The 22,798-nt window shown below is 47.4% G+C and overlaps 2 protein-coding genes and 2 non-coding genes across 5 annotated transcripts in view; 3 read left to right on the top strand and 1 right to left on the bottom strand.

Annotated features, from left to right (window-relative positions):
* Window positions 1–178: 178 nt before the first annotated feature.
* On the bottom strand, window positions 179–15,307 carry COG4 (component of oligomeric golgi complex 4). 2 transcript variants are annotated; one of them, XM_062500097.1, is made up of 19 exons: window positions 15,234–15,307; window positions 14,671–14,753; window positions 13,881–13,995; window positions 12,896–13,070; window positions 12,097–12,290; window positions 11,550–11,655; window positions 10,308–10,465; window positions 9,703–9,761; window positions 8,124–8,257; window positions 7,514–7,632; window positions 7,023–7,189; window positions 6,224–6,389; window positions 4,689–4,751; window positions 4,106–4,222; window positions 2,414–2,506; window positions 2,019–2,102; window positions 1,612–1,713; window positions 1,098–1,226; window positions 179–895 (listed from the first exon to the last, which is right to left on the bottom strand). In XM_062500097.1, the coding sequence occupies exons 1-19, from the start codon at window positions 15,303–15,305 to the stop codon at window positions 761–763; spliced, it is 2,271 nt and encodes a 756-aa protein (XP_062356081.1). In that variant the 5' UTR covers window positions 15,306–15,307; the 3' UTR covers window positions 179–760. The 2 variants fall into 2 exon arrangements, with proteins under 2 accessions (XP_062356081.1, XP_062356083.1); XM_062500099.1 differs by lacking the exon at window positions 4,689–4,751.
* Window positions 15,308–15,665: 358 nt separating this feature from the next.
* The window catches only part of SF3B3 (splicing factor 3b subunit 3), a 29,201-nt gene continuing 22,068 nt past the window's right edge, over window positions 15,666–22,798 (top strand). Inside the window, exons 1-8 of the mRNA XM_062499956.1 lie at window positions 15,666–15,750; window positions 16,403–16,515; window positions 16,932–17,258; window positions 18,368–18,540; window positions 18,883–19,024; window positions 19,990–20,102; window positions 20,810–20,947; window positions 22,125–22,228. Coding sequence (XP_062355940.1) covers window positions 16,446–16,515; window positions 16,932–17,258; window positions 18,368–18,540; window positions 18,883–19,024; window positions 19,990–20,102; window positions 20,810–20,947; window positions 22,125–22,228 — 1,067 coding nt within the window. The 5' untranslated portion in view covers window positions 15,666–15,750; window positions 16,403–16,445. The remainder of the gene's footprint in view (window positions 15,751–16,402; window positions 16,516–16,931; window positions 17,259–18,367; window positions 18,541–18,882; window positions 19,025–19,989; window positions 20,103–20,809; window positions 20,948–22,124; window positions 22,229–22,798) is intronic.
* LOC134048545 (small nucleolar RNA SNORD111) lies at window positions 17,582–17,663 on the top strand. Its single transcript, XR_009933549.1, has one exon. It is a non-coding gene; the product is annotated as a small nucleolar RNA SNORD111 (small nucleolar RNA).
* Window positions 20,258–20,337, top strand: LOC134048548 (small nucleolar RNA SNORD111). The gene has a single exon (XR_009933552.1). It is a non-coding gene; the product is annotated as a small nucleolar RNA SNORD111 (small nucleolar RNA).

Genomic DNA, 22,798 nt, shown 5'->3' with positions numbered 1-22,798 from the left:
AGACGGTGCCAGACTGCAGCTACAGGAGGCAGCCAGGCAAGACAAGGAAAATCCTCTGGATGCCCTGGCACAGGGTAGAAGAGAACTGGAGCAGAGCAGAGCAGAGCTCTTGTCCCACATCTCTCCAGTTCCTTCCAGGCCCACAGCTAAACACATCCCTGGAGACTGCAGCTCAACCAAGCAAGGTTTATTTACAGAGTAGGTGTAGAGCCAGCAGGGACACAGCCCCACTTCCTTCAGCGGCTTTCTAGTGATTTTCCAAGCACCTTCCCAAGGAAATCACTCCTTTTCCCTTCCACAGAACAGTCCCCATCACCACCAGTAGACAGCCAGGGCTCAGCATTTGTGACTCCAGTGGGTGACCCTTAAACTGGGGGCACAGAGGGAACACAGCTGCAGCAGCAGACCCATACTTGAGCCACACCAGCTCCCACTGGTCCTGACCTGTGGCCTCCTGCAGGGCAGCAGAGCACAGGGAGTCAGGAACAGGTACTGGTCTGCATTCTGACGAATAGCATCATCCTGCTCTCACCATGAGAGATTCCTCTGGTGCCTTGTTTCTGCTCCCACAGAAGGATGGCAGGTCTTCTTGCTGGGCCCAGGAAAACCCTTTGCTCTAAGGAATGTGAGCAGAAGGGCAGACATCATCCCAATCCCACACCATCAAACAGCCAGCCCCAGGACAGGATCTGAGCAGGCTCCAGGACTGCAACCTTCCTGCCCTTAGTTCCAGCGTGGTGCTGATCCAAGCACCGGCCGCCTACAGGCGCAGCCGCTTGATATCCTCACTGCGGAAGTCGATGCGGAGAGCCAGCACCTGCCGGACCTCGGCGGGAGTAAGGCGCCAGGTGAGCGGACCTGAGTTTGGACCCCAGTAATCCAGAATCTCTGTCACCTGGAAAAAGAGGGGAGCTGTAGGAGATGGCTCAGCACAGACTGCCCTCACAGGTAAGTTTGAGCTCAAGCACCATCAGGCACGAGGCAACATCTGCAGGTTCTCCACCCCCTGTAGTTGTGATATCTGGATGAACTCAGTAAAGTCAGGTGCAGTGCAGCTGGTGTTCCCACAATCCCCCAGTAGACCAAGTGCAGCTCACCCTTTCCAGGTTGAGGATGGTGGCCATTTGGGAAAGACGGGCAAACTTGTCACGGATGGTCCATGTGGTGACTGTGGTGAGATAGGCTATGAGGGACCTCAGCTCCTTGTCAAACTGCAGACCACCAAGCTGTGGGCACAGAGGGAGATCTGTTAACTCTCCAAGAAGACCCAGGGCTTGTGCCAAGACATCAATTAAAATCACCGGTGAAGGTCTCTGAGCAGGTGGGTCCCAGTTAGACCATTTATTGCAGGTTTAAGTGGGTTATGTTTAGACCCACCTTAAAAACCAGTCCCCTTACTGGTGCCAGCTCTTCTCAGTCCCATCACCAATCCCACTTTGTCCCTGTGGGTGCTGATGTAAAGGTGACCCTGAGCTGGTCACTGGTGGCTGCAGAATTTTTTATAGGGCAATATTTGAGGGTAGAGGGTAATATTTGCATCTGCCCTGCCCCATCCTTTACTGAGAGTTTGCAGTCAAGACAGACTACACGGTAGAAAAGTGGTTTGCTTACCCTGCTGAAGGTGGATTTGAGCAGCACTTTCTCCAGTTCAATGGCTATGAGAGTGGTCATAAGACCAGTGAGAGTATCATAAATCACTGGAGACAGTCCAGCCTGGAAGCAGAAACCTGTGTCATTCTTGTCAGGAAAAACTGAGCACAAATCCCTAAAGCCCAAGGCTAGGAAAGTTTACAAATAAGAACTTGCAGGCTTGGCAAGCGGAGAGCACCACAGAGGTGATCCAGGTATGTGGGGCCTGCAAGCAGGCTTTAAGAATTGCAGGAGAAGGGGGTGAGTGGATCCCTAAGAGCCCTGCAAGGCACTGGAAGACACCTCTGCTTGCTGAGCAAGAAAGGAGCTGGAGGATGCCACATGGAGGTCTGGCCAAAGCCTGGCAGGCTGCCACCTCCTTCTCTCACCTTGAACTCTGTCATCTGCTGTTCCAGGTTGACGATGAACTGCTGGACCCAGGGATCATTGGCCTCATAGTCACTGAACTCCTCCTGACAGTGAAATGCAGAAAGGGATGTTTACGTGGCCTGAAGTAAACCACAGCCAACAGCCCAGAGGACAGGAAGGGAGGTGCCTCCTGGAGCAGCACTACATCCCTTCCGTTTTCTCAAGCTCCTCTGTTGCCAAATGTCCCCTTTCATACTCAGCTGCAGAGCAAGATCTGGGTATTTTACTGATTCTGTGTGCCAAGGAAACAGCAGATAACTGAGGGGAAGGAAACAGTGGTTGCTCTTTCTTTGCTGCTGAGCAGAAGATGGAGAGTGCCCAAGCACAGCCAGAAGCAGAGAACATTGAGCCTCACCTCCTCAATGTTGTGGGAGACAGAGAGAAATAGGTTGATCCATGGCTTCACCTGGGGTTTGATGGCTGTACTGTTGAGCTCATTGAGACCTTCCTGAGGGAGACAGCAAGAAGAGTGGACAGTCAGGCACAAAATCTTTACAAACAGGCTGTCTTGATGCTGCTTCCCATTCTCAGCTGGGGACACCGACCCACAGATTTGCACAGGAAACTGCACCCAGAAGGCCCAGATCCCACACTCTTCTGGTGCTGGAAGGCTCTGAGGACACCATGATAAGAAGAGGAGGAAGGATGTGGGCCCAGAAGCTGCTGTTGTGCTGACTTGTAATGTGGTCTGAAGGCCTTGTGCTCCCCCCCCCATCCCACCCTGCTACAGATTTCCTTGCAGGATCAAGGCACATGGGGTAGAAAAAAATGCAAACTCCATTTTTTTTCAGACAGCACCAGCCAGGGCACTGTGACTGAACTCAACTGATGCCTCCCACCTCCACTGCAGCTTAGCTTGGTAGGAGAATCTAAAAGGAGGATAAAAGCTGTAACCACGGTTAGTTCCCTGAATTAATCATAACCCCAGCACATGCCATCTCCCCTGAGCAGCAGGCTGTCAGCAAAGCCTGTTCTGTGCCCTGTGATGAGAGCTCTTAAAGCCCTCTCCTGCCAGCCACCCCTCTCTGGCTCAGCAAGGTGTCACGAAAGCTCACTCAGCATGAAACTGTGTTGGTACCAATTCTGACTGGCATTTAATAGAAGATTTTAACTGAAACTGGCATTTCTGAGCAGTCACTGCTGGTAATTGTCCTTTTCTGAGGCAAATTCAATGTTTGTGTGATTCAGGCAGCACAGGAGCTTCCTCCTCAGCCTCTGGATTGCTTTACAGCCACTTTTAAAACCACACTAGAGTCAGACTGGAGAGTTTTACTCCTTACTGATGAGCTCTTTGGTTTCAATACTGACCACAGTTCCCAAGGGGACCTGCTGGCAGTGCTGAACTGAAGGCATCTGCCTGGCCTGTACTGCAAAGCCAAACAAAAAAATAACCTGACCCCTCTGTGAAGTACATAGGCAAACCTGGTTAAAAATATTCTCCTTTGCTTGGTTTCTTTCCACATGAGGTACTAGGTCTTCCTGCTTCTCTCCCTGCCAGAGACCACTGTGACATTTTAGGACAGCAGGCCCCAGCATGCCACTGGAGACTGGATTTAGATAGAGAGGATTCTGCTCCATGCTGAGGAGTATTTGCATTTGGGAAAGGAGAAACCTGAGAAAAGAGCAGCTCTTCTCTATCAACAGCCTGTCTTCAGCATTACTTAATGAGGCTGTGGACAACTTGACAATGTGCTGTGCCACGAGGGATAATGGAGGAGATGGAAATGCTATTAATATTTCTTCTCTGGAAAATGCTGAACCAACTGCAAGTCCATGCTGAGTGAGGACAAATGAAGCAACATTCCTTCTGGCTCTGCAGCTGCTTCCAGTGCTTTTTATGCAGCTGCCAGCTGGTGTGGCTGTGTAAACGGGCTGGGTCTGTTTCTATGCCTCAAAGCTGACTGATTTGCTCCCTCCTGCACTCTACCCAGCACTCCTGGAGTTAGACATGGCCTGGCCCTCGGCTGATGTCATTCCTGCCAGAGTTCTCCCTGAAGACACCAGCAGCCAGTGTTGGAAGCCAGCAGTAATTTGGGGAGACACTCACCTGCAGCAGGTCACGGAATTTGTTGGAGACAGCAGCCATGTCTGAGAGGCAGCTCTCAATCTTGGCTTGTGCTTGCTCACCTCCGAATCCTTGGCTAAGGAGTTTGCTGCAGTCACTCTGCAGGGAAGAGATCCATGAGCAAGCTGCAAATTAATAACCTGGGCAGTTTTTATCCCTTTGTGTTGCTGAGCTCTGGCTGCCTACCAGTGTGTGGGCTAGGACAGGAGCCCAACTCTTGCTCCTGCAAAGGCAGAGGCTGCTGGCTCCAGCTGCAGGGAGAAAGGACATCAAGAACAGAAGCCAGGGGCTGTCTAGCCTGGCACCAGAGAACTGCAGACTCTCCATGATGCATATATTATTCCTGCACCAGGTTAGTCAGGCTGGAGGAACTGGTATTTCTGGCTGCTACTATCAGCCAGAAATTGCTCTGCCAGCTCAGAATTGCTTCCCTAAGGTGAAGGGCAAAGACCTCAGGAACTCAGGCATATCCGAGTCCAGATGGTTTACTTGACCCCCCACCCCCACCAGGGGAGGATGTTACAAATTTGGTTTAGGAAAAACCAGTAAGGAATACAGACTGCACCTCCAAAGTCTTCTTTAGGGTCATGATGTTTTCACTGCAGACTTCCACATTGTTTAAGGTCACCTGAAAAAAACCCAAAACAAACCCAAGTTGGATTAAATGGAATTTCCCAGCACCTCATCCCCAGATCCACACATTTAATTCATGCCCTGCTAACAGAACTGACTGAAATTCAAGTAGTTAAGGAACAGAGTTGCTACTGTGAGATCAAAGCACTGCAGATTCACCAAACTGCATGAAGCTAAACTCCAGCAACTGAGCACATGTGCTGAACCCCCAGTTAATACAGAGTTCAAGAACAGCTTACTGTTTTTCCTCATCATCCTGTTCATGATGTTGCAGTGAAGCCCTGCTTGTTGGTGATGGATGGAAGCCATAATGTACCCCACCTTTCTGTAAGTGTCATGAAGAACAGAGCAGGAGTGGCTGAAGGTGATGTTTTATACACTGTGTCCAGAGCAGCACGGGAAACAGGGAGGCACAGGCAGGAGGAATCAGCAGCCCCCCTGCCAGATGAGTATCTGTTCTCCATTGAATAGACTGTTCTCTACCTGCTAAAGCTGAACTACATGTCAGTGTAAGGCTGGGGTTTGTGCAAACAGGGAAATGAGGCAAAGTGACAGATGAATGAGGAAATTCAGTAGAAGAACTGGCATTTTAAGCCCTTTGCTTCAGGAATGCAGAAACCTGTAACAAAGAATTCTATGAGATGAAGGAGTTCAGTCCCTCCTGCTCCCTTTGTTGCCTTCTCTCCTTGTACAGTGAAAGTTCCAAGGAACCTCAACACTGACTGTTCACAACAACTTCGAGGGAGATGAGTCACAGTGAGCCAGCCCCTCTCCAGTGCCCTCAGTCTCTGCCCACAGGTCTGCTTACATTTGGAGAGAGCAGAACCAGAGATGCTCTCCCAGTGAGGTCTTTTCCACAATGCAAAGTCTACACAGCATTCCAGCATGGGAAAGGATGTGTTATATTGCAGAAGACAGGAGCAACAAGTGGCCCCTTCAGATGCTCTCTGCAGGGTCTGGAATGCTCCCAGTGCCTGTTCAAGGTGCAGTTCTGCTGTTAGAAGGCAACAGGAGGATCTTGCAGACCAAGCAGAGTAGACAACTCTGCTCTAATAAAAACTCTTCAATCAGATAAGTGAAGGAGCTGATTTGGACCAGGACTTTTCTATCTGGAGGAAGATGTGAATGAGATGCTCCCCATCAACCTCTCTGTGGAGCCTGTGAAGAACAGGATTGGTGGACACCTCAAAAGAGCACAGACTCTTCCTCAGCCCAGAAGGAATTGTCATCAGCAGCCCAAGAGGCACTCACAGGATCACAGTTGCACAGGCCTGGTGTGGAAGCTCTACAAACATGAGGTGAGGCAGAAGCATCTACCAGACATCCAACAGCAGGCCACCCACCACACCTGGACAGGTTTTCAGGTTCTCTGAACACAACAGTCACACCAATTCTGTTCCCAAGAGTTTCCCATTGTCTTTCTCCCCACCCCAATTCACTCTACTCTAGAACAGTCACCAAACTCACCAGAAAGGACTGCTTGGCCTCGTCAGTACTTTCAATGCCTTTGGTGTCAAACTTGCCCTGTTGCAGGCTGCTGTGCATGATGTTCACAGCACTGGTCACCCCTCTCTGAAAGTCCTGGAAGGTTGTGGCTGGGAAGCCCTGCTTCAGCTTGTTGTATAGAACCTCCCTATAGGCAAGCAGAACACACCAGGTTTTAGAGTAAGCCAAAAAAAAATTATGCTCTGTGCCTGGGGACAACATTCTGTCTGAGATCTGACCTGAAAATTATAGTGGAACTTCAAAGGGGAAAAAAAGGCTCGAAAATACCTCCTGACAGCATCTGAATGCTGCAAGGAAAACATAACCATCCAATTTCTGAGCTTTCCTGAATATCCTGCCTACAGCTGCCTGCTGTCTTCAGGCACTCACTCCCACAATGGAATGAAAAACAGCAGGACAATTTCTGCAGTCTCAGTCCAAGTTTGAGTCATTAAGTAACCCAGAGAACCATTAGGGATGATCATGTACCCTCAAGCAGGATACGACTCCAATGCTACAAGGCAATTCCATCTCATAGGGATTTTGGGCCATGAGGTTCTTTTTTTTTGTTTGTCCCACAGGTGGAACACCACTACTTTGAGAAACAATGCCCAGATCCAGCTTCCCACACCTGTCACTGCTTCCTACAAGCATCTTCCATGGAGATGACAAACCAGAAGTTCAAAGGTAAAGAACACAAGGAAGACCATCTGACAGCAACCACTGTTTGCAGAACACGAGGTGGAGGCACATTACAATGAACCTGGAGTATTTTCATTACCTGAAGTCAGACTCCAGCTCAGTGGTGGAATGGTTGATCATAGCACAGAGACAGTCTATGCTGGAGCTGGACAGAGCACGCCCAATGCACTTCTTCACTATATAAAACACATCATCCACCATGCTGGAGGTGAGCTGGCCCTTCTCGTAGCTATCCATGGCAACAGCCTGCAAAGAAAGCTGTCTCAGTGCCCAGAGCTCACTGAGCTGAGAGACCAAACTGCCCATCTGCCTACTTCACCCTGAGGGGAACTGTACTCTGTGTGGCTGGCAGAACTGTGACTAGTTTGCAACAGCCCATAGACCTGAAAGATACCTGGGGTATGCCTGAAGTAAAAGTTCAGAAGCAATCACTTGCTTTTCAAGGCCAAGGGAAACAAAAGACTTTCCTAACAACTTGCAGATTTTCCATGTACACATATCCCTCTCTTGGGATGCTCACCAGAGGACTGAGGAGCACGCACAGAAAACATCTTAGAGGTTTTCTCCTACCTTGTTGACAGTCTCCCTCATGAAGTATTCCTCCATGGTGATGTAGTAGCCAATGAGCTCTTGCATGGTGCAGCTCAGCAGACAGTTGTTGAGGAGCTTGTCCAGGTATTTTTGATGCTCTGTGGAACACAAGAGATCCAGCAGCAGCTCCACCACGTCCCCTTGCTGCCCCCAACAGACACACACCTGCCAAGCCCAGCTTCAAACAAATCACAAGCCTCAACTGTGGAGCTGAAATTGCTGAGATGGATTTTCCAGGTGACAAAAGTGATTTCCAGAGTTCTACGGAGTACCAAAACCTTAAGCCTGTTTTTTCATGGCCTCCACCTTTAGGATTTGTGCCTTCAATGACCAAATGGCACTTCCTCCCTTTGGGGACTTCACTTTGTTATACTCTACAATCATTCTTCATGTAGGTTTCCCTGTTAGAGGGAACAACCAGTGCTATAAACGGGTTTGCAAAGTCTAGGCTACAAAATTGTCTTCCACAGAGCGTTCCCCAACTGTCTTTGCAGACCCTGTGTCACTCTGCACTGCCACTAACTCAAGTATATCTCCATTTCTGGCTTTGATGAGCAGAGCCTCTGAGTACTGGTATTCAAGGTGTTACCTTGCTTTACCTCCTCTGAGGCCATGGCATCTCCCACCTCAAAATCAGCTATTATTCGTCTCTTGATGAACCTCAAGTAGAGCTCACTGCGGGCATTCATCAGAGTGACTTCTGTTAAAATAGGGTCAAGCTCCCTGGAAGAAATAGCAAGAATCAAGACAGCAAGACTACAAAAGGAGAGGCACTAATTTAATTCAGTTAAGTAGTGTGTTCTCTGTTCCCTTACTATGAGATCAGTACTGCCCCTTTCCATCTGTGCCATTGAGTGGCAAAGCTCAACAGAATAACTGGTATGTGCAAACGCACATACACACACAATCAAAATATCCCCAAAAATCATCTCCAAGGAGATATCTCTACAAAGCCGCTTTTTTCTCACCAGTTCTACTCCAAGATTTAGCAACACTCCCCCTCTTTTTCCTCACAGGTGTGAGGACATCCACGTTGAAATCACAGTGGTAAAGACTGCAAGACTCAAAGCAACCTCATGTAACTTCAAAATGAACCCTGTTCTGAGTGGGAGGTTTGACTAGAGATCTTCATCAGTCTTTCCCTACCTCAGTTTTGCTACATTCCATGAGCCCTATGTTGCCAGTGTTAGAAAATACCTGGGTCCTGCCATCTCCACATATGTGTTTTGGGCACAGATTCATGTGTTTCTCTGCAGATGATAAAGAATCTGTTCAAGCTCAACAGCTCGGAAAATGTGAGACAAAAAAAGCATGCTACATTGAAGAACACAGTGTTCAGACCCGAGATGACTGAAAAAAAGAAAGACTGACACATCAGCTTTTTCATCAGTGTGCACAGAAGAATTTTACAAATCCTGCTTGAAGCCTCATGGTGCACAAATGGGAGAAGAAAACATCACCTTTATTTTACAGATGAAAAAGAAAAAAAATCAGAAAACTGGGATGCATGCAGAGTTACTCAGAGCAAATAGTAAGTGGATATTACAGCTGAAATACTAATTATGTAGGCTCACAGACAGATCTTCCCTGAGGAACCTAAGTTTTCTTTCAAGGCATGTTTGTAAGTCAGGCAGTCCCAGAAGAGCTGGGTGCACTTTCAAATAGCCTTGCTTAAGGGTTATGTAAATATTTATAAGAAGGAAAAGAGGGAGATTGAAAGCACTGCAGTTCATTGTCAAGAAAGTGATGGTATGGATCTGCTGCAGCAGCAGAACAGATGAAGTAAGACCCAAAGACTTATTACTGATTCTGTCACAAATTATCTATCCAGGGAGTTGCTATGTTTTGTGGGCTCCAAGGACTGTACTCTGGCTATGAAAGGGTAGTGGGCAGAGGCAGCTGAAATCTCAGTCCTTCATGTGCAGTGATATCGACAGCCCTCCAGGAATACTTAGAGCCAAGGCTTAGGATTAATTACTAAGCAAAATAAAGCCCCACTTCAGAAGCTTCCTTTATAGAAGGGCAGTGAAGGGCACCTAACAATTGGATTTTATGAATTAATACCCACAAAGCTTCTGGAAGAGCGGGAGAGTTATCTAAATGCTAAGTAGCGTTAATAACAACTCAAGAGTGAAAGGTTAGAGAGCATAAAGAGTTTTTCTTTGTACCTTGGTTCAATCTTCTCTGCAGAAGAACTTCTCATCATGCTATTCTGCACTTGCTGGAACTGCAATCACAAAAGAAAGGGATTTCTTTCTTTGCTGCTGACTTGGAGTTACCAGACACTTGTTGTGCTATCCCCTAAGGAACTGCTTACTCACTGGAGGTGATAGGAATGCTTTGCAGGAAGCACTGCCAGAGAAGGAACCACATAAGTTCACTTCCTCCTCCTCCAAGGCAGAGCCCATCCTGCCAGGAAGGGTGGTGGGATGGGACTTGACCAGAGGCACCAAGGTATGTGACCATGAGACAGTAACAGCAGCCCTGCATTTAAGCAGGAACAATACAGTGGGGAAGGTGTATTGAAAGCACCCTACAGATCTGCACAGCAAAGAGTGCCCAAGGTGCATTTACCTTGCTCCAAAGGAATCCTCTGCATCAGAAAGCACAGCTAGAGGCTGAACCCCTTCAGCTATCAAGGTAAATAAGGAATAAAGCAAGGTTTCTCTCAATACACAAGGTGAAACTCTGCTGCCCCTATGGCAGTGGGAGCCCCATAGAACTGGATGGAGGGCACAGCTAGCTGCATCAGGCAGCCTCACATTGTTCTTACCTGCCTGTGATAGTCCCTCTCCTTGATGAACTTGTCCACCACCTTCTCCACCTGCCGGTCACACTCCACCTGCAGGTGCTTGATGAGGGTGTAGAGTCTCCCTGGCCCATAGTAGGTCTCCACAATGGGCTGGTGGGTCTCCACAATGCGAGCAATCCCTGCAGGGAGAGGGGAGAGACTAAACCAGCAGTTCCCAAAGCACAGCAGAGCTACACAGGTTCACAGACCAAACCTAAAAAAGGTTCATTCACTCCACAAATATAGATCTCCTGGAGCAGAAGCCATCTCTCTGTCCCAAAAGAGAACTCCTGCACTCACACACTCCCTGTGTGCCAGCTGCCCTTCAGCCCAGCAAGATACAAGGTATGAAGCTTCCCCAGGACAAAGCCACACAAGCTAAATCTGGCAGGGGGCACAACTGCCATCCAAACCCAGTCCCAGCTTTCAGCACCTATAAGGTTACAGGGAAAAATCAGCCTAGGGATGGCTCTTGGGCACACACTTACCACAGGGAGCAAGCATTAGCAAAGGCGAGAACTCCTTGGAGGAAAAGCTTCTCTCCAAGGAAGTATCTCTACAATATTGCTTTCTTCTCACAAACACTCTGCTCCAAAAGTTAGCAGTGCTCCCCCTCTTTTGCCACTACTGCCAAGAAAGCTCTAATGGTGCCAGGCTAGGAGAGTAACTTGGCAGGGGTGCAGCCTGGAACCAGAGCAGATTTCATAGAGAAGGTGGTTAATCACCATGGGATCTCAATTACTGTCTTTGGCAACATTCCCACAGAGCATTCATATTCCCTTCTCTCCCTTCCTTCTCTGCTTTCAAGCTCCTGTGGTGCTTCTTGAAGAGCCAGGCCTGGAGGCACCAACAGCTGCTCATCCCTAAGGGATCTGATTTGTTTGTCTGGAGAATTGCAAGTCTGAAGAAACCTCCAGGGAATACCCATTTGTTTTGAGGATGCAGAGAACAGGAAGAGTCTGATTCCTGGAGGAAGCCAAGAAATCCTTTGCAAATCCACTCTGTGCCTGTATGAGAGGTACACAGGAAAACTTGCTTATTGTGATGCCCTCTCCTGGTTAGAATAAATCCTACTAGTTGTGTCCCTGTCCCTCAAGTGTGAAACACCTGTAGCTCAAAGGGGAATGAGGCATTTTGTGAGCTAAAATTAAAAGTATTTAAACTGATGGAAAGTCTCATCACAGACCATTTACAAACAATCAGAAAAGAGGAAAGGAAGATTACCTTCGAAGAGGAGTGTCAGGGTGTCTGCAAAGATGACAGCAGCTCTGCGGTCACTCATGTCTGTCCCCATCACCAGCTGCAGATTCTCTTCTGCTTTGTTGGCCACCTGCATGACAACAGGACCAGTCAGCTGAACACCCAAAGGTATTCTTCATCCCACGGGTCTTCTGTCCTTGCCCTAGACAGCTTCCATTGACCTTCCCAATGCAAGAGCTGTTGCTGTTGTTCCTCATCTGAACAGAGATCCTTTCCTCTCTTGTGGAAAACTCAAGGCTCAAGGAAAGGCAGAAACTTGTTCTTCTATTTCCAGGCTCATTGGATGATTTTTTTAGCAAGTATAGAGAGCAAGACATAGAAGTCAAGCAGCTCCCTGGATCTGGATTCAGACACCAGAAAGCCTATCCCAGCATGTAAATGCAGGGAGAGATATGAACTATGGCCAGTGCTATTTTTTAAGGTTAACAAGCCACCACCAAAATCTCCTTCCACAACATCTGTTGACAGAGACTGGATTTCACTTTCCCCTGGGTGTCACAGAGCCTGTTACCTGCTTGCAGAGGTACTCTGAGAACTTGCTCAGCCCCTCTTCATGTAAGCCTAGCAGAGGAAAGATCTTGAAGAACCGTTCCACCTGGGGCAGGTCTCCCTGCTTCATAGCTGTGTCAAATTTCTCTGTAACAATTGTCTTCAGACGCTGCTCTGCTTCTTGCAGGAGTTTCAGGTTGGCATCAATTATTCCCCCTGGTCAAAAGGATGGAAAAGAAAGGGTAAAAAGTGACAGCACAATGTTAGCACTGTATCAAGGGCTACTTTTTTTTTTCCCAGCAGAGAGACCAGTACTGTGCAGTCCCAAGCTTAGAAGGCAAAAGACACACTGGAATTCTTTTACAGGCACAGACAGACAGGTTGGTGCATGATGCAATGTTGTGATTTTGCATGGAGGATGACAATACATCCATTGGGATTCTCCTCTTAGCAATCTAGCAATTTATTCCCTCATGTCCAGTTGCTCTGCTTGGTAGTGCACCATAACATAAGAACAATTCTTCTTGATGTAGCTTTCTCTCTCACTTCTTCTGGCCTGAACATTTTGTCCTTTACCTAATTAGCACCTGAAATACTATTACAGCTGTGTGCAAGGAATTTCCTTTTCAATTAATGATAATTCTGATGTAATAACACTTCAAAAACGTTTGCCCCTAAGTCAGTCTATAAAATACTAAGACCTCTGGCCATCATTAGATCTGCTTTGTCTGTTGGGCTGAGGCAATCCACAGGAAATGAGCAGCCTTTAGGTATCCACTGGAAAGGTGACTCATCAGCATTTCTTCACAAACAGTGCTTACCTTCCTTGCCCTGACGACTGAGCTCAATCACCGACTTGTCCAGACACAGATAGCGATGGATATGAGCTGCTGCTTGTTCATAGTCTTCATTTCTCAGGGCTGTCTGAACTCCATCCATGCAAAACTTCAGGTCAAGGATGTCATCAGCTCTCTGAATGGCCTGATAGAGTCGGTTCTGCAAGAAAGTCAACCAGTAATTCTTCCAGCTGTGGGTTGGACCAGGGAAAGGGAATTGTGAGAAGACAACGTGAGGGAAAAACACACTGAAGCAACACTTCTCTACACAACAAAACTACTACATAAGCAAAAATCCCACAGTACTTAAAAAGTGCTAAGACCAGTGGCTCCACAGGATGGACAGCATTTGTCAAAACTGAGGCTGAACTTGGAGGCCAAAATCCTCTGTAACAAACAGGCAGAGACCACAGATAATGCTGCACATTATCTGTTTGATCTGAGCAGTCGTGTTGAGTGTTGGCATCGACACCCCTCAGCCTGTCCCCAGACAAGGAATAGAACAGCCAGATTCCTGACCTGGTTTGGGAGACAATGGCCATCTCCACTATTCTCAGCACTGTGTAGTTGCCAAGATTGCTAGTCACCCTTTTCAGGGTATTCTACCAGGAGCTTCATGGACAGGAGGGGATGCTGGAGATCCAACTGCTATATGTACGAGCATCACTGGAAGTTCCCTGGTTCAAGGCCAGGCTGGATGGGACTCTGAGCAACCTGGTCTAGTGAAAGATGTCCATGTCAACAGCAGGAGAGCTGGGAATGAGAGGAGCTTTAAGGTCCTTTCCAGCCCAAACCATTCTATGATTCTACCAGTCTTATACCATGCAATCTCCAGGAGCCCAGACACAGCTAAAATAAAGAACATAGTTTCCAGTCCACCTGCCCACCAAAGGCATGGCACATCTGTTGTGCTGTGAGCACAGAACACAGCTTGGTGGTGACAAGTTCCAACCCCCCTCAGCCCAGTTACCTTGGCAAGGTCGAGCTGACGGACTTTACTGCTGACATTCTCAGCCAGGTTGCAAGTGAAGGTGATCATCCCTGCCAGCTGCTGGGCATCCCCCTCGATCAGCTGCAGGTTAGGGCTGGGAACACACAGGAATTGAGCTGCAGACATTAACCAGCCAGATGGTGTGCAAAGAGGATGGCTCTTCCTCCAAACACAGCTGGTCCTGTCAAAATACTCTCACTCATTTCATGCCATTCCTCTGGGAGCAAAGCAGGAGAAAGGAACAGACTGACTGCTTTGGAAGAGGCTGCACAGACCGACTGTGCCTTGCTACCACACAGGGCATGAACAAGCCACTGGGCCCTTATGGCATTCTCCACTTCTGAAGTCTGTAAACCTTTCCTCCAAGCTTCTACTAGACACAAGGCCATTTAGGATGACTTTCCAGCCTGCCTGTACAAGTTTATCCTGAAGAGGCGTTAATATTTGGTCACAGCTGTAGACAGCTTGGCACAAGACACCTGATCTGACAACTGATGCTGAAACCTGGCATCCTCTGAGATGGCACTTTAAGAAAGGTGCTCAGCCTTACACCAAAATGGGTCAGTCTGGGTGGGGGCATAGCTGTCAGTACTGCTGAGGAGAACTGAGCACCTGGGGATGAGGATCCAGCTGGTGCTCTCTATCACAAACTGATTCAAAGTCTGACATTTTCTGAGAATGGATATGCTTCCCCTACAACACTGAAAGGAGTATCTGGGTCAAGCAGCAAGGAGAAGGAAGGGGGTGGGGGGGGGGGTGGCACACTAACCCCATGCGATGAAGAGCAACCATCTTATTCTCTATAGTGCTTTGCTGCTCCAGGAGGGCATCCAGCTCTTCCTGCACGACTTTCTGAAAAATTAAAAAAAGGACGAAAAAGGTGCTGTGTAACTGTGTAACTTCAGCTCGCCTCCAGACTAGCAATTCATCCACAGACCCTACATCCAAGCCAAGGACATAGAGCTAGCAAGGCATTAGTGCTTCCAAAAGCTCACTACAAATAAATCTTCTCTAAAGTCTCTTTAGTCCTCTAAATCTTTATGGTTTTGCCATTTAAAACCAAAGGTTTTGGAATTCTCATTACACCACTTTTATGTCAGATAACCCACAAACTCCTCCCCTGGCCGGGCTTCTAGAGCACGAGATCCCAGAATCTCCAGGCTACTCAAAATTAAGGGATCTCCGAAGGCGACACCGACGCCAGGTTGGGCCCCAGGAACGGCTAAGTCCGTATTAAAGACCTCTGGAGAGGATCCAACAATGAGGGGTACAGCGACAGCGAGGCCTCCGCTTTTCGGGGCTCCGCTGCCTCCCATTCCTGGCCCCACACACCTCCTCCTCACACAGCCGGCTGTAGGCGGCCTCCAGATCCGCCAGATCGGTCAGAGACTGGATACGCTCCATAGACAGGGCGGAGGTGGCGGGGCCGCCACTCTCCCCCGGCGGCGCCTTCGGTCCCGGCGCCGTGGCCGCCGCCATCTTGGGATGCAGCTGACGCGGTCAATACCGCCGTGAGGTCCGTCGGGGCTACCGAAGGCGGTGCCTGAGCCTTAGCGCCGCTCGGCTCCGCCCGGCAGCGAGGGAAGCTAACGCCTCTCCAAATCTCCATGCTAGAAGGCGGCTGAGGGTTTTCTCGGAGGGGCTCTCGGTGCAGGAAGTCGCTGTCACAGCGCCGTGATCATTCAGGCACCGCCAAGGGCAACCTTCCCCGCCACACGGCGCGCGCCAGACACGCAGAAAGCCCCCTGGAGAAGGCGCGGGAGGGTAGCGCGCAGGCGCGGCGCTAATGGCGGAGCAGGCCGCCGGCGCGCCCGCCTAGGCCGGAGCAGCATCCACCACCATCCGCACGGTGAGCGCAGCTCTGCCCACCCGGCGGCGGCTCGGACGGGCCGCTGGTTTGTGGAGGGGGAGCGTCGCGGACTTCTCGGGGCCTAGGCCGGATGAGGGCGGCCGGGCCGGTCTGTGACTTGTGGCCGATTCCCGAGGCGAGCGTTCCCCAGAGCGCGGGAAAGTGCTGGCTCCGTACCCTGCCGGGGCCTCGGCAAGGCTGAGGGCCGGTTTCCCCGGCCCGGGGCGGCCGGTTGGTGCTGGGGTTCCCTCCCGCCTCGGTCTCGGGGAGAGGAATCGGCCCTGAGAAGCTGCGGGTGGCTGCACTCGCATTCAGTGAAGCGGCAGTGTCAGGGATGTGTAACGGCGCGGGCATCCCGGAGGACTTCCTTAATTGTGTTTGGTTCCTGAACAGCTAAAGCCGTGATTAATTAGCAGTAATTACTGGAAGTCCTGCTCAGCCGCCCGGCAGTAAGGAGTTCAGTTGGCGCTGGGCAGCCGGGACACCTTGGGAAAGTCTTTTTCATCGTCGCGCTAGTAAATACCAAATAGAGGGGTGGCAATCGGGCTCCTGTGTAAAGTGGTCCGTACACGCGTGGGAGGGCAGCGGTTCTCTCTGCTGGATGAAGGGCTTTATTTTTGAGAAGTTCACTCTTCTGTGTTACTTGTTGCAGAATTACCAAAGCTACAATAAGCTGAAGCAAATCCATTGCCAACATGTTTCTGTACAACCTAACGTTACAGCGTGCCACAGGCATTAGCTTTGCTATCCATGGCAATTTCTCAGGTAATTTCCTCTTTCCTCTGTGTGTCTTTGCTTGAGGTTTTTTTGGATAGTACAAGAAAAGAGATTTGTTTTACAGTTTGCTTAGCTCTGGGTTCTTTTTGGTGGTACATTATCATTTGCTCTTGAGTGTTACTTGAGCTGTGGTAGCTTGTGGAAAGATTGAGAGAAGTTTGGCTTGATTATTTATCAGTCTAATTTATTTGTAGATTTAGTTTAGTATTCTGACCAATTTTCTGGTGTGTTAGAACATGTTCAAACAGTGGTCGTACACAATGTGCTAAGTTGCTTTGAATTCCTCCATGGTAATCTTAAAATTGACATTTAGAAGTTTTGCCTTCTTCCCTTCGTAGCACTTGTTGAAGCTGTGTGTTGTGCTCTGTTGTTGCTGACTTGTGCTCGTGTTTTGGGTTCTTCAGGAACCAAACAACAAGAAATTGTTGTTTCCCGGGGCAAGATCCTGGAGTTACTCCGCCCTGATCCCAACACAGGGAAGGTTCACACTCTGCTGACTGTGGAAGTGTTTGGAGTCATCCGGTCCCTCATGGCCTTTAGGCTGACAGGAGGGACCAAGGACTACATTGTGGTGGGCAGCGATTCGGGGCGCATTGTCATTCTGGAGTACCAGCCCTCCAAGAACGTCTTTGAGAAGATCCATCAGGAAACCTTTGGCAAGAGTGGATGTCGCAGAATCGTTCCAGGCCAGTACTTGGCTGTGGACCCAAAGGGCCGTGCTGTCATGATCAGTAAGTCTGTCAGCTTGTATTCTCTTATTTTTATCTTCTGTTTTGTGGATATTTATTTTGGAGCAAGTTTCTGCCAGGTATAATTGTAATTGTTTCTCAGGCAGTGTTTTAGGCGGTGAGTTGTGTCAAGGAGAACGCAGGCATTCAGAATTGTTCCTTGATGCTGGTAGAATTGCACAAATAAATCGTAATGCTGTACCAAAACAAGTAGGAAAGAGACCGGTTTGCTTAGCAGTGTGCAGAGCCCTTGAAATGGGATGCCTGGGAGTGAAAAGGGGATTGATTGTAGGTGTCAGTGCTACAGTGTAGCCAGTCAGTTCCCCTGGCCTGAAATGATGTTCTGAGTTCATGTCTCTTCTCTGAGATGTCTCGTGGAGACAACCAGATGCGTTTCTGATCAGGCTTCACAGGTAGAAGGACACTTGGAAGAACATTTTTTGTAAGACTTAGCTCTAGGTGTATGGAACTTTCTCAGTTTGCTGCAGGCAGTTCTGTGCAGTGCTGATGGTAGTTAACCAGTATGTCTTTATACTGGGAATAGCAATAAATAATATTGTTTTTTTTTCTAGCATGTCTGGTTTTCCTGAGTGAGAAAGTAGCACAGTCACAGCAGTGCCTTTCATGTTGATATTTGAGTGGTGTTTTTTATGTTGTAGATGCTGTGTGTCAGGCAAGGATAAATTTTCTTAGTTAAAATATTTCTGTGGAAAAGTTGTCATACCAACTGGCTTTAAATAGCTGAACATCAGGATGCTACTTTTTGTTTGTCTTTGCTTCCTTGTAGTTTGTCATCTTTTGTGTGGTAAAAGGAGCGAGTAGATCTGCCTTAAGCCATTGGTAGTTGGAATATTGGGCCAGATGAATGTAGCTCAAAGGGTCAGGCTTTGGCTTTAAAGGCCTGAAGCTGTCATTTGGTGCTTGTAATCTGAAGAATTTAAAATGAGACATTCGAGGTTAATTGGTGGCACAAAGATAAACACTAGTGGTCAATTTCAGCTGTAGTAATGCTGATATTCTCTTGCCAAATTGCAACTCGATTTTGGGCTGCAGGTATGGTCAGATTTGGTCATCAAGTGATGGGCTTCATGTGCTGTTGTCCTTTCTTGCAGGTGCTATTGAAAAGCAGAAGCTGGTGTATATCCTGAACAGAGATGCTGCTGCTCGACTCACCATTTCCTCCCCACTGGAAGCTCACAAGGCCAATACCTTGGTCTACCATGTGGTGGGAGTTGATGTGGGGTTTGAAAACCCAATGTTTGCTTGTCTGGAAATGGATTATGAGGTGAGAAGAGCTTCAACTCCCTTTGCTATCTGTTGACCTTCGTTTTTCCTAATCTGTTCTTCATCTGTCACTGGAGAACATGGGCTGCTTCTGCTGTCTGAGACAGTTTTCATTTTTTTGCAAGTTTTTTTTTTTCAGCCAGAATGGACAAGTCTCTTCTGTCTTGGTGATTCTGCTTTTCAACTGAAAATATACCTGTTTTCTTGGTCTGAACTTCTCCTATGCAGCTTCCAGCAAATCTTTAGCCTCCATTCTGTTGTTACTCAAAAATGTTTCCCCACACATCAGGTTTGCTCCTTTTAATAATTTTCTTTAAAAACACTTCCATGTGTTCTGTTTTAGGAAGCAGACAATGATCCAACAGGTGAAGCTGCAGCCAACACGCAGCAGACATTGACATTTTACGAATTGGACTTGGGTTTGAACCACGTTGTCAGGAAATACAGTGAGCCCCTGGAAGAGCATGGCAACTTTCTCATAACAGGTACTGCCCACAGAGTTGTTTTTGCCTGGGTCTGCTTGGTTCCCATTTTCCAGGAAAACACAGTCTCTTTATGTCTTGGGAGTTGTTTCAATTGTAGTCTGAGCCATTCGTATAAATTAATTTATTGACCTTGCAGTCAGGTAATGAGGGGTGGTTCACACATGGAAATACACAAGTATTCATAGAAGCAGCTGCAGTTTGAGAGTGCTCCTGAAAATAGCTGGTAGCAATGGAAAGACTTAGTTTTAGTTAATGTGTAGAGTTTTAGTTAATGTGTAGGTGCTGTTGTATTTTCTTGAATGGGATTCCATCAGCTAAACGCAGTAGATGAATCCATGGACTAGAAGCTCACTTTGAGGGGTTGGATGCAAAGCACATATAACACCTTCAACCATGGAAACTGCTGCAGGTTTCCCTCCAAGCGCAGAAGATGCTGAACTAGGAGAGCACCTTTGTATGCTTGCCCTGTTGCATCTCCTGTAGGCAGCTGTCAGACAGACACCAAATATTGTGCTGAATCTGTTAGGTGGTATCTTTTGTTCCACTGAGATCACAAAATATGGTTTTAGAAAACACTTCTATTAACTAAAGATGTTAATCCATCTGATGTTTTTTTCTACAAGCAAGCATGCCAGAAACCCAAGGGTTGTGTTCAGCTGACAGGTTGCTAGTGTGGTATTTTGGGCATGTCATGGTTTTCTAGACAAGAATAAGCCAGGAAGGATAAAACTTAAGCAATTTGTCAGAAGCTGCATCCTTCCAGGTCCCCTGGTTCCATCTGCCCTGTTGTCATGGTGGCACAGGCAACTGTACTTACTCTTTTTCTTTTTTGTATAAGAGCAGATTTGTATATGTGGGGGGATGGGGAATATTGGAAACCACATTGCTTTAAAGAAAATCAAATGTTCTGCTGGCAGTGAGTCAGATCTGTGGTAAAGGCTTTTCTCCTAATATTTTGCTTTCAGTTCCTGGTGGTTCTGATGGTCCCAGCGGGGTGCTGATCTGTTCTGAAAACTATATTACTTACAAAAACTTTGGTGACCAGCCTGATATCAGATGCCCAATTCCCAGGAGACGGGTGAGAATTTCTTAAGATTATGAATGCTTGGAATTTACCTTTCAAGGTTAAGGGCATCAGGAAGGTTTTTAAGTAAGAAAAAAGGAGTTGAAAACATGTTGGCTTATCTACCTCGCTGGCTGTGTGTCGTCTGGGAGGGAGGACAGAGGTGGGCATAGCCTGAAATGATGAGTGTGGTTCATGTCTCTTCTCTGAGGTTTATACTGGAGATAGTTCAAAGACTCTGATCAGGCAGCACTGTGAGTGCAAGACAGGATTACTTGAGATGCTGAGTGGTGGCAATTGTAGATGCAGGTGAATTCAACAGCTGCTCTGTTGCATCTAAGGCTGCTTCCTCTCTCTTTGGTATTGGGAATTACATGCTTTGGTAGTGCTTTGAACACCTGCCAAGGTGCTCAAAAGCAGCTGTGTGTGGGTTACGGCCCTTTCCTGTGTTTTTGGCTTTGATAGGTGAGAGTTGCCTGGAGAGGAGAGTGAAGCAGATGAGGGATGATGCTTAGGCACAGTGTCCCACAACTGTATTTCCTTCTGGGGCAAAGATGTCAAGGGTGACTACAGGTGTAACAAAGGGGTGTGCTTTGTGTTACAAGCCTCCCTACATACTGTGAGCTCTTCAGGCACCTGTGAAATGGAAATACTTCAGTCAGTGAAATAATCTCTGTGCTTGTCAGGTAATTCCACCAATGACCTCCACTCTTTCCTGACAGAATGACTTGGATGACCCAGAGAGGGGTATGATTTTTGTCTGCTCTGCTACACATAAGACCAAGTCCATGTTCTTCTTCCTGGCCCAGACAGAGCAGGGAGACATCTTCAAAATTACTCTGGAGACTGATGAAGACATGGTAAGCATCAAATGGATGCAGAAGTATTAACTGAGAGGAGTCCTTAGTCAGTTATTTTCTCTAAAGTAATACATATTTACTGTTGTGGGTTTAGCTGCATAAGGGCACATGCTGCATGTGATTTGTGATACAATTAACACTGGTCACAACTGTGGGTATTACTCATAAAGAGACATGGTGCAAGGTTTGCAAAATCCTGTGAGGATTAAGCTGCAGTCACTTGAATGTACTTAAAATGTTCTAGAGGTGGTCTTTTCTTTAAAACGTGTAAACTGTGGTCCGTTAACCTCCTGGAGAGTATTTCAGTAATTTATTCTGTGGAACTTGGCTTCCCTGGATTTCAGCAAGTACCCTCTAGTCTCTTAATTGAGTACTTAATGTGCTGCAGTCAATATTTTTGCAAGCTGAGGTAGTTAGCTTGGTACAGCTGCTCTGAAATAAAATAACAGGCTTGCAGTGGCTTGCTGCTGCTTGTTTTAGTATTCCAGTCTGAAAAGATCTCTGGTGCAGTGTGATTAGTTGGGTTTTTTAGTAAATGTTAAATGTTAATTTCTCCATCTAAACATGTCATACTTGGTACAGGGGATGATTGTGTAGCAGGCACCAAGCCTGACAGAGTTCTGGGAGTGTTTGGACAATGATCTCAGACACATGGTGTGATTTCTGGGGTTCCTCTGTGCAGAGCTGGGAGTTGGACATGCTAATTCTTGTTGGTCCCTTCCAACTTGGAATACTCTGTGATTCTGTGATGTTCAAGTGCCTGAAGATTGCTCTTGGCTATTTCACCAACAGCTGTTGTGACCATATCAAATTTAGAAGTTTGCTCAGGACAGTTATTTTTTCTAATGCTGGAGAATGGCTGGTGTTCAGTGAAGCAAATTTAATTTCTCTTAGGCAGCTTGCTATTTTTACAGCTTTTGTTTTCCAAACTGACTCGGTGTTACAAAAGGCAGAAAGTCTTGGAATAAAACCGGCAGCCTGGTTTGTGTGTTCAAATGGTCTGATGGATTTTATGGTTTATAACCTGGTGCCCCAGACTACTGATGTGTTAAGCCTGGCATGCTCTTGTTTCGTTTCTTTGGAGAAGATTGCTAGGCAGATGTTTTTTATTAAATCACTCCCATGGAGTGGAGCTCCAATACTTAACCATCATAGTCACATCTTCGTCTGCTTTCAGGTAACAGAGATTCGACTGAAGTACTTTGACACTGTTCCTGTTGCTGCTGCTATGTGTGTGCTGAAAACAGGGTTTCTCTTTGTGGCATCTGAATTTGGAAACCAGTGAGTAAACAATTTTATGTCATTGTTTTTCCCCTGGAACAGACTGGTTCTGTTCAGGCCTGCAGACTGACCCTTGAACTTTCTGTGCATAGAAAGACAGCACCTCTGGTTTAATGTGTAAATTAGTGCTTTGTTCAGAGGGCTTGAGGAGAACAGTTGGATTAGACTATGAATGGGGGAATTTTCTCGTTGTTTGAACTCAGATGATGAAATGCAGAGAACAAAAGGTTACTTGCTGTTGCAGTAGGTTTTGGAAAAACTGGGCACTTGCTGTTTGTGTAGGGTTCATCACATATTTAGATGAATTATCTTTTCAATTAGTTTGATAGTTTTGAACTGTTGTGTGTATGGCCCACTCAGAAGTAAATAGGGTTTCTTAGCAGTAGCTGTGTTCCTTTTCTTACTAGATGTATCTTGAGGGTTTTATTTTAATTCATGTTTGGGCTTCTGAATACTCTAAAGGATCATGCACACCTTTGAAGATTAGCTGAACTGTGTCTGGGGGGGGGGGGGGGGGGGGAATTCAGGAATGGAGATTTTCCTGACTACTGTATCTGCAGTCAGCCACCT

The sequence above is a fragment of the Cinclus cinclus genome, chromosome 11 (genome assembly GCF_963662255.1).
Source record: "Cinclus cinclus chromosome 11, bCinCin1.1, whole genome shotgun sequence".
Classification (NCBI taxonomy): Eukaryota; Metazoa; Chordata; class Aves; order Passeriformes; family Cinclidae; genus Cinclus; species Cinclus cinclus.
Note: the sequence above shows the minus strand (reverse complement) of the source record. Positions and strands in the feature narration are given on the sequence as shown.

Coding starts and splice junctions, on each gene's coding strand:
- COG4 (XM_062500097.1), bottom strand. CDS start 15,305: ATGGAGCGTATCCAGTCTCTGACCGATCTGGCGGATCTGGAGGCCGCC. Junction 10,466..11,549: donor CCTGACACTCCTCTTCGAAG/GTAATCTTCCTT, acceptor CTCTCCCTGCAG/GGATTGCTCGCATTGTGGAG. Junction 8,258..9,702: donor GCAGAGAAGATTGAACCAAG/GTACAAAGAAAA, acceptor TATTTCTTCCAG/GGAGCTTGACCCTATTTTAA.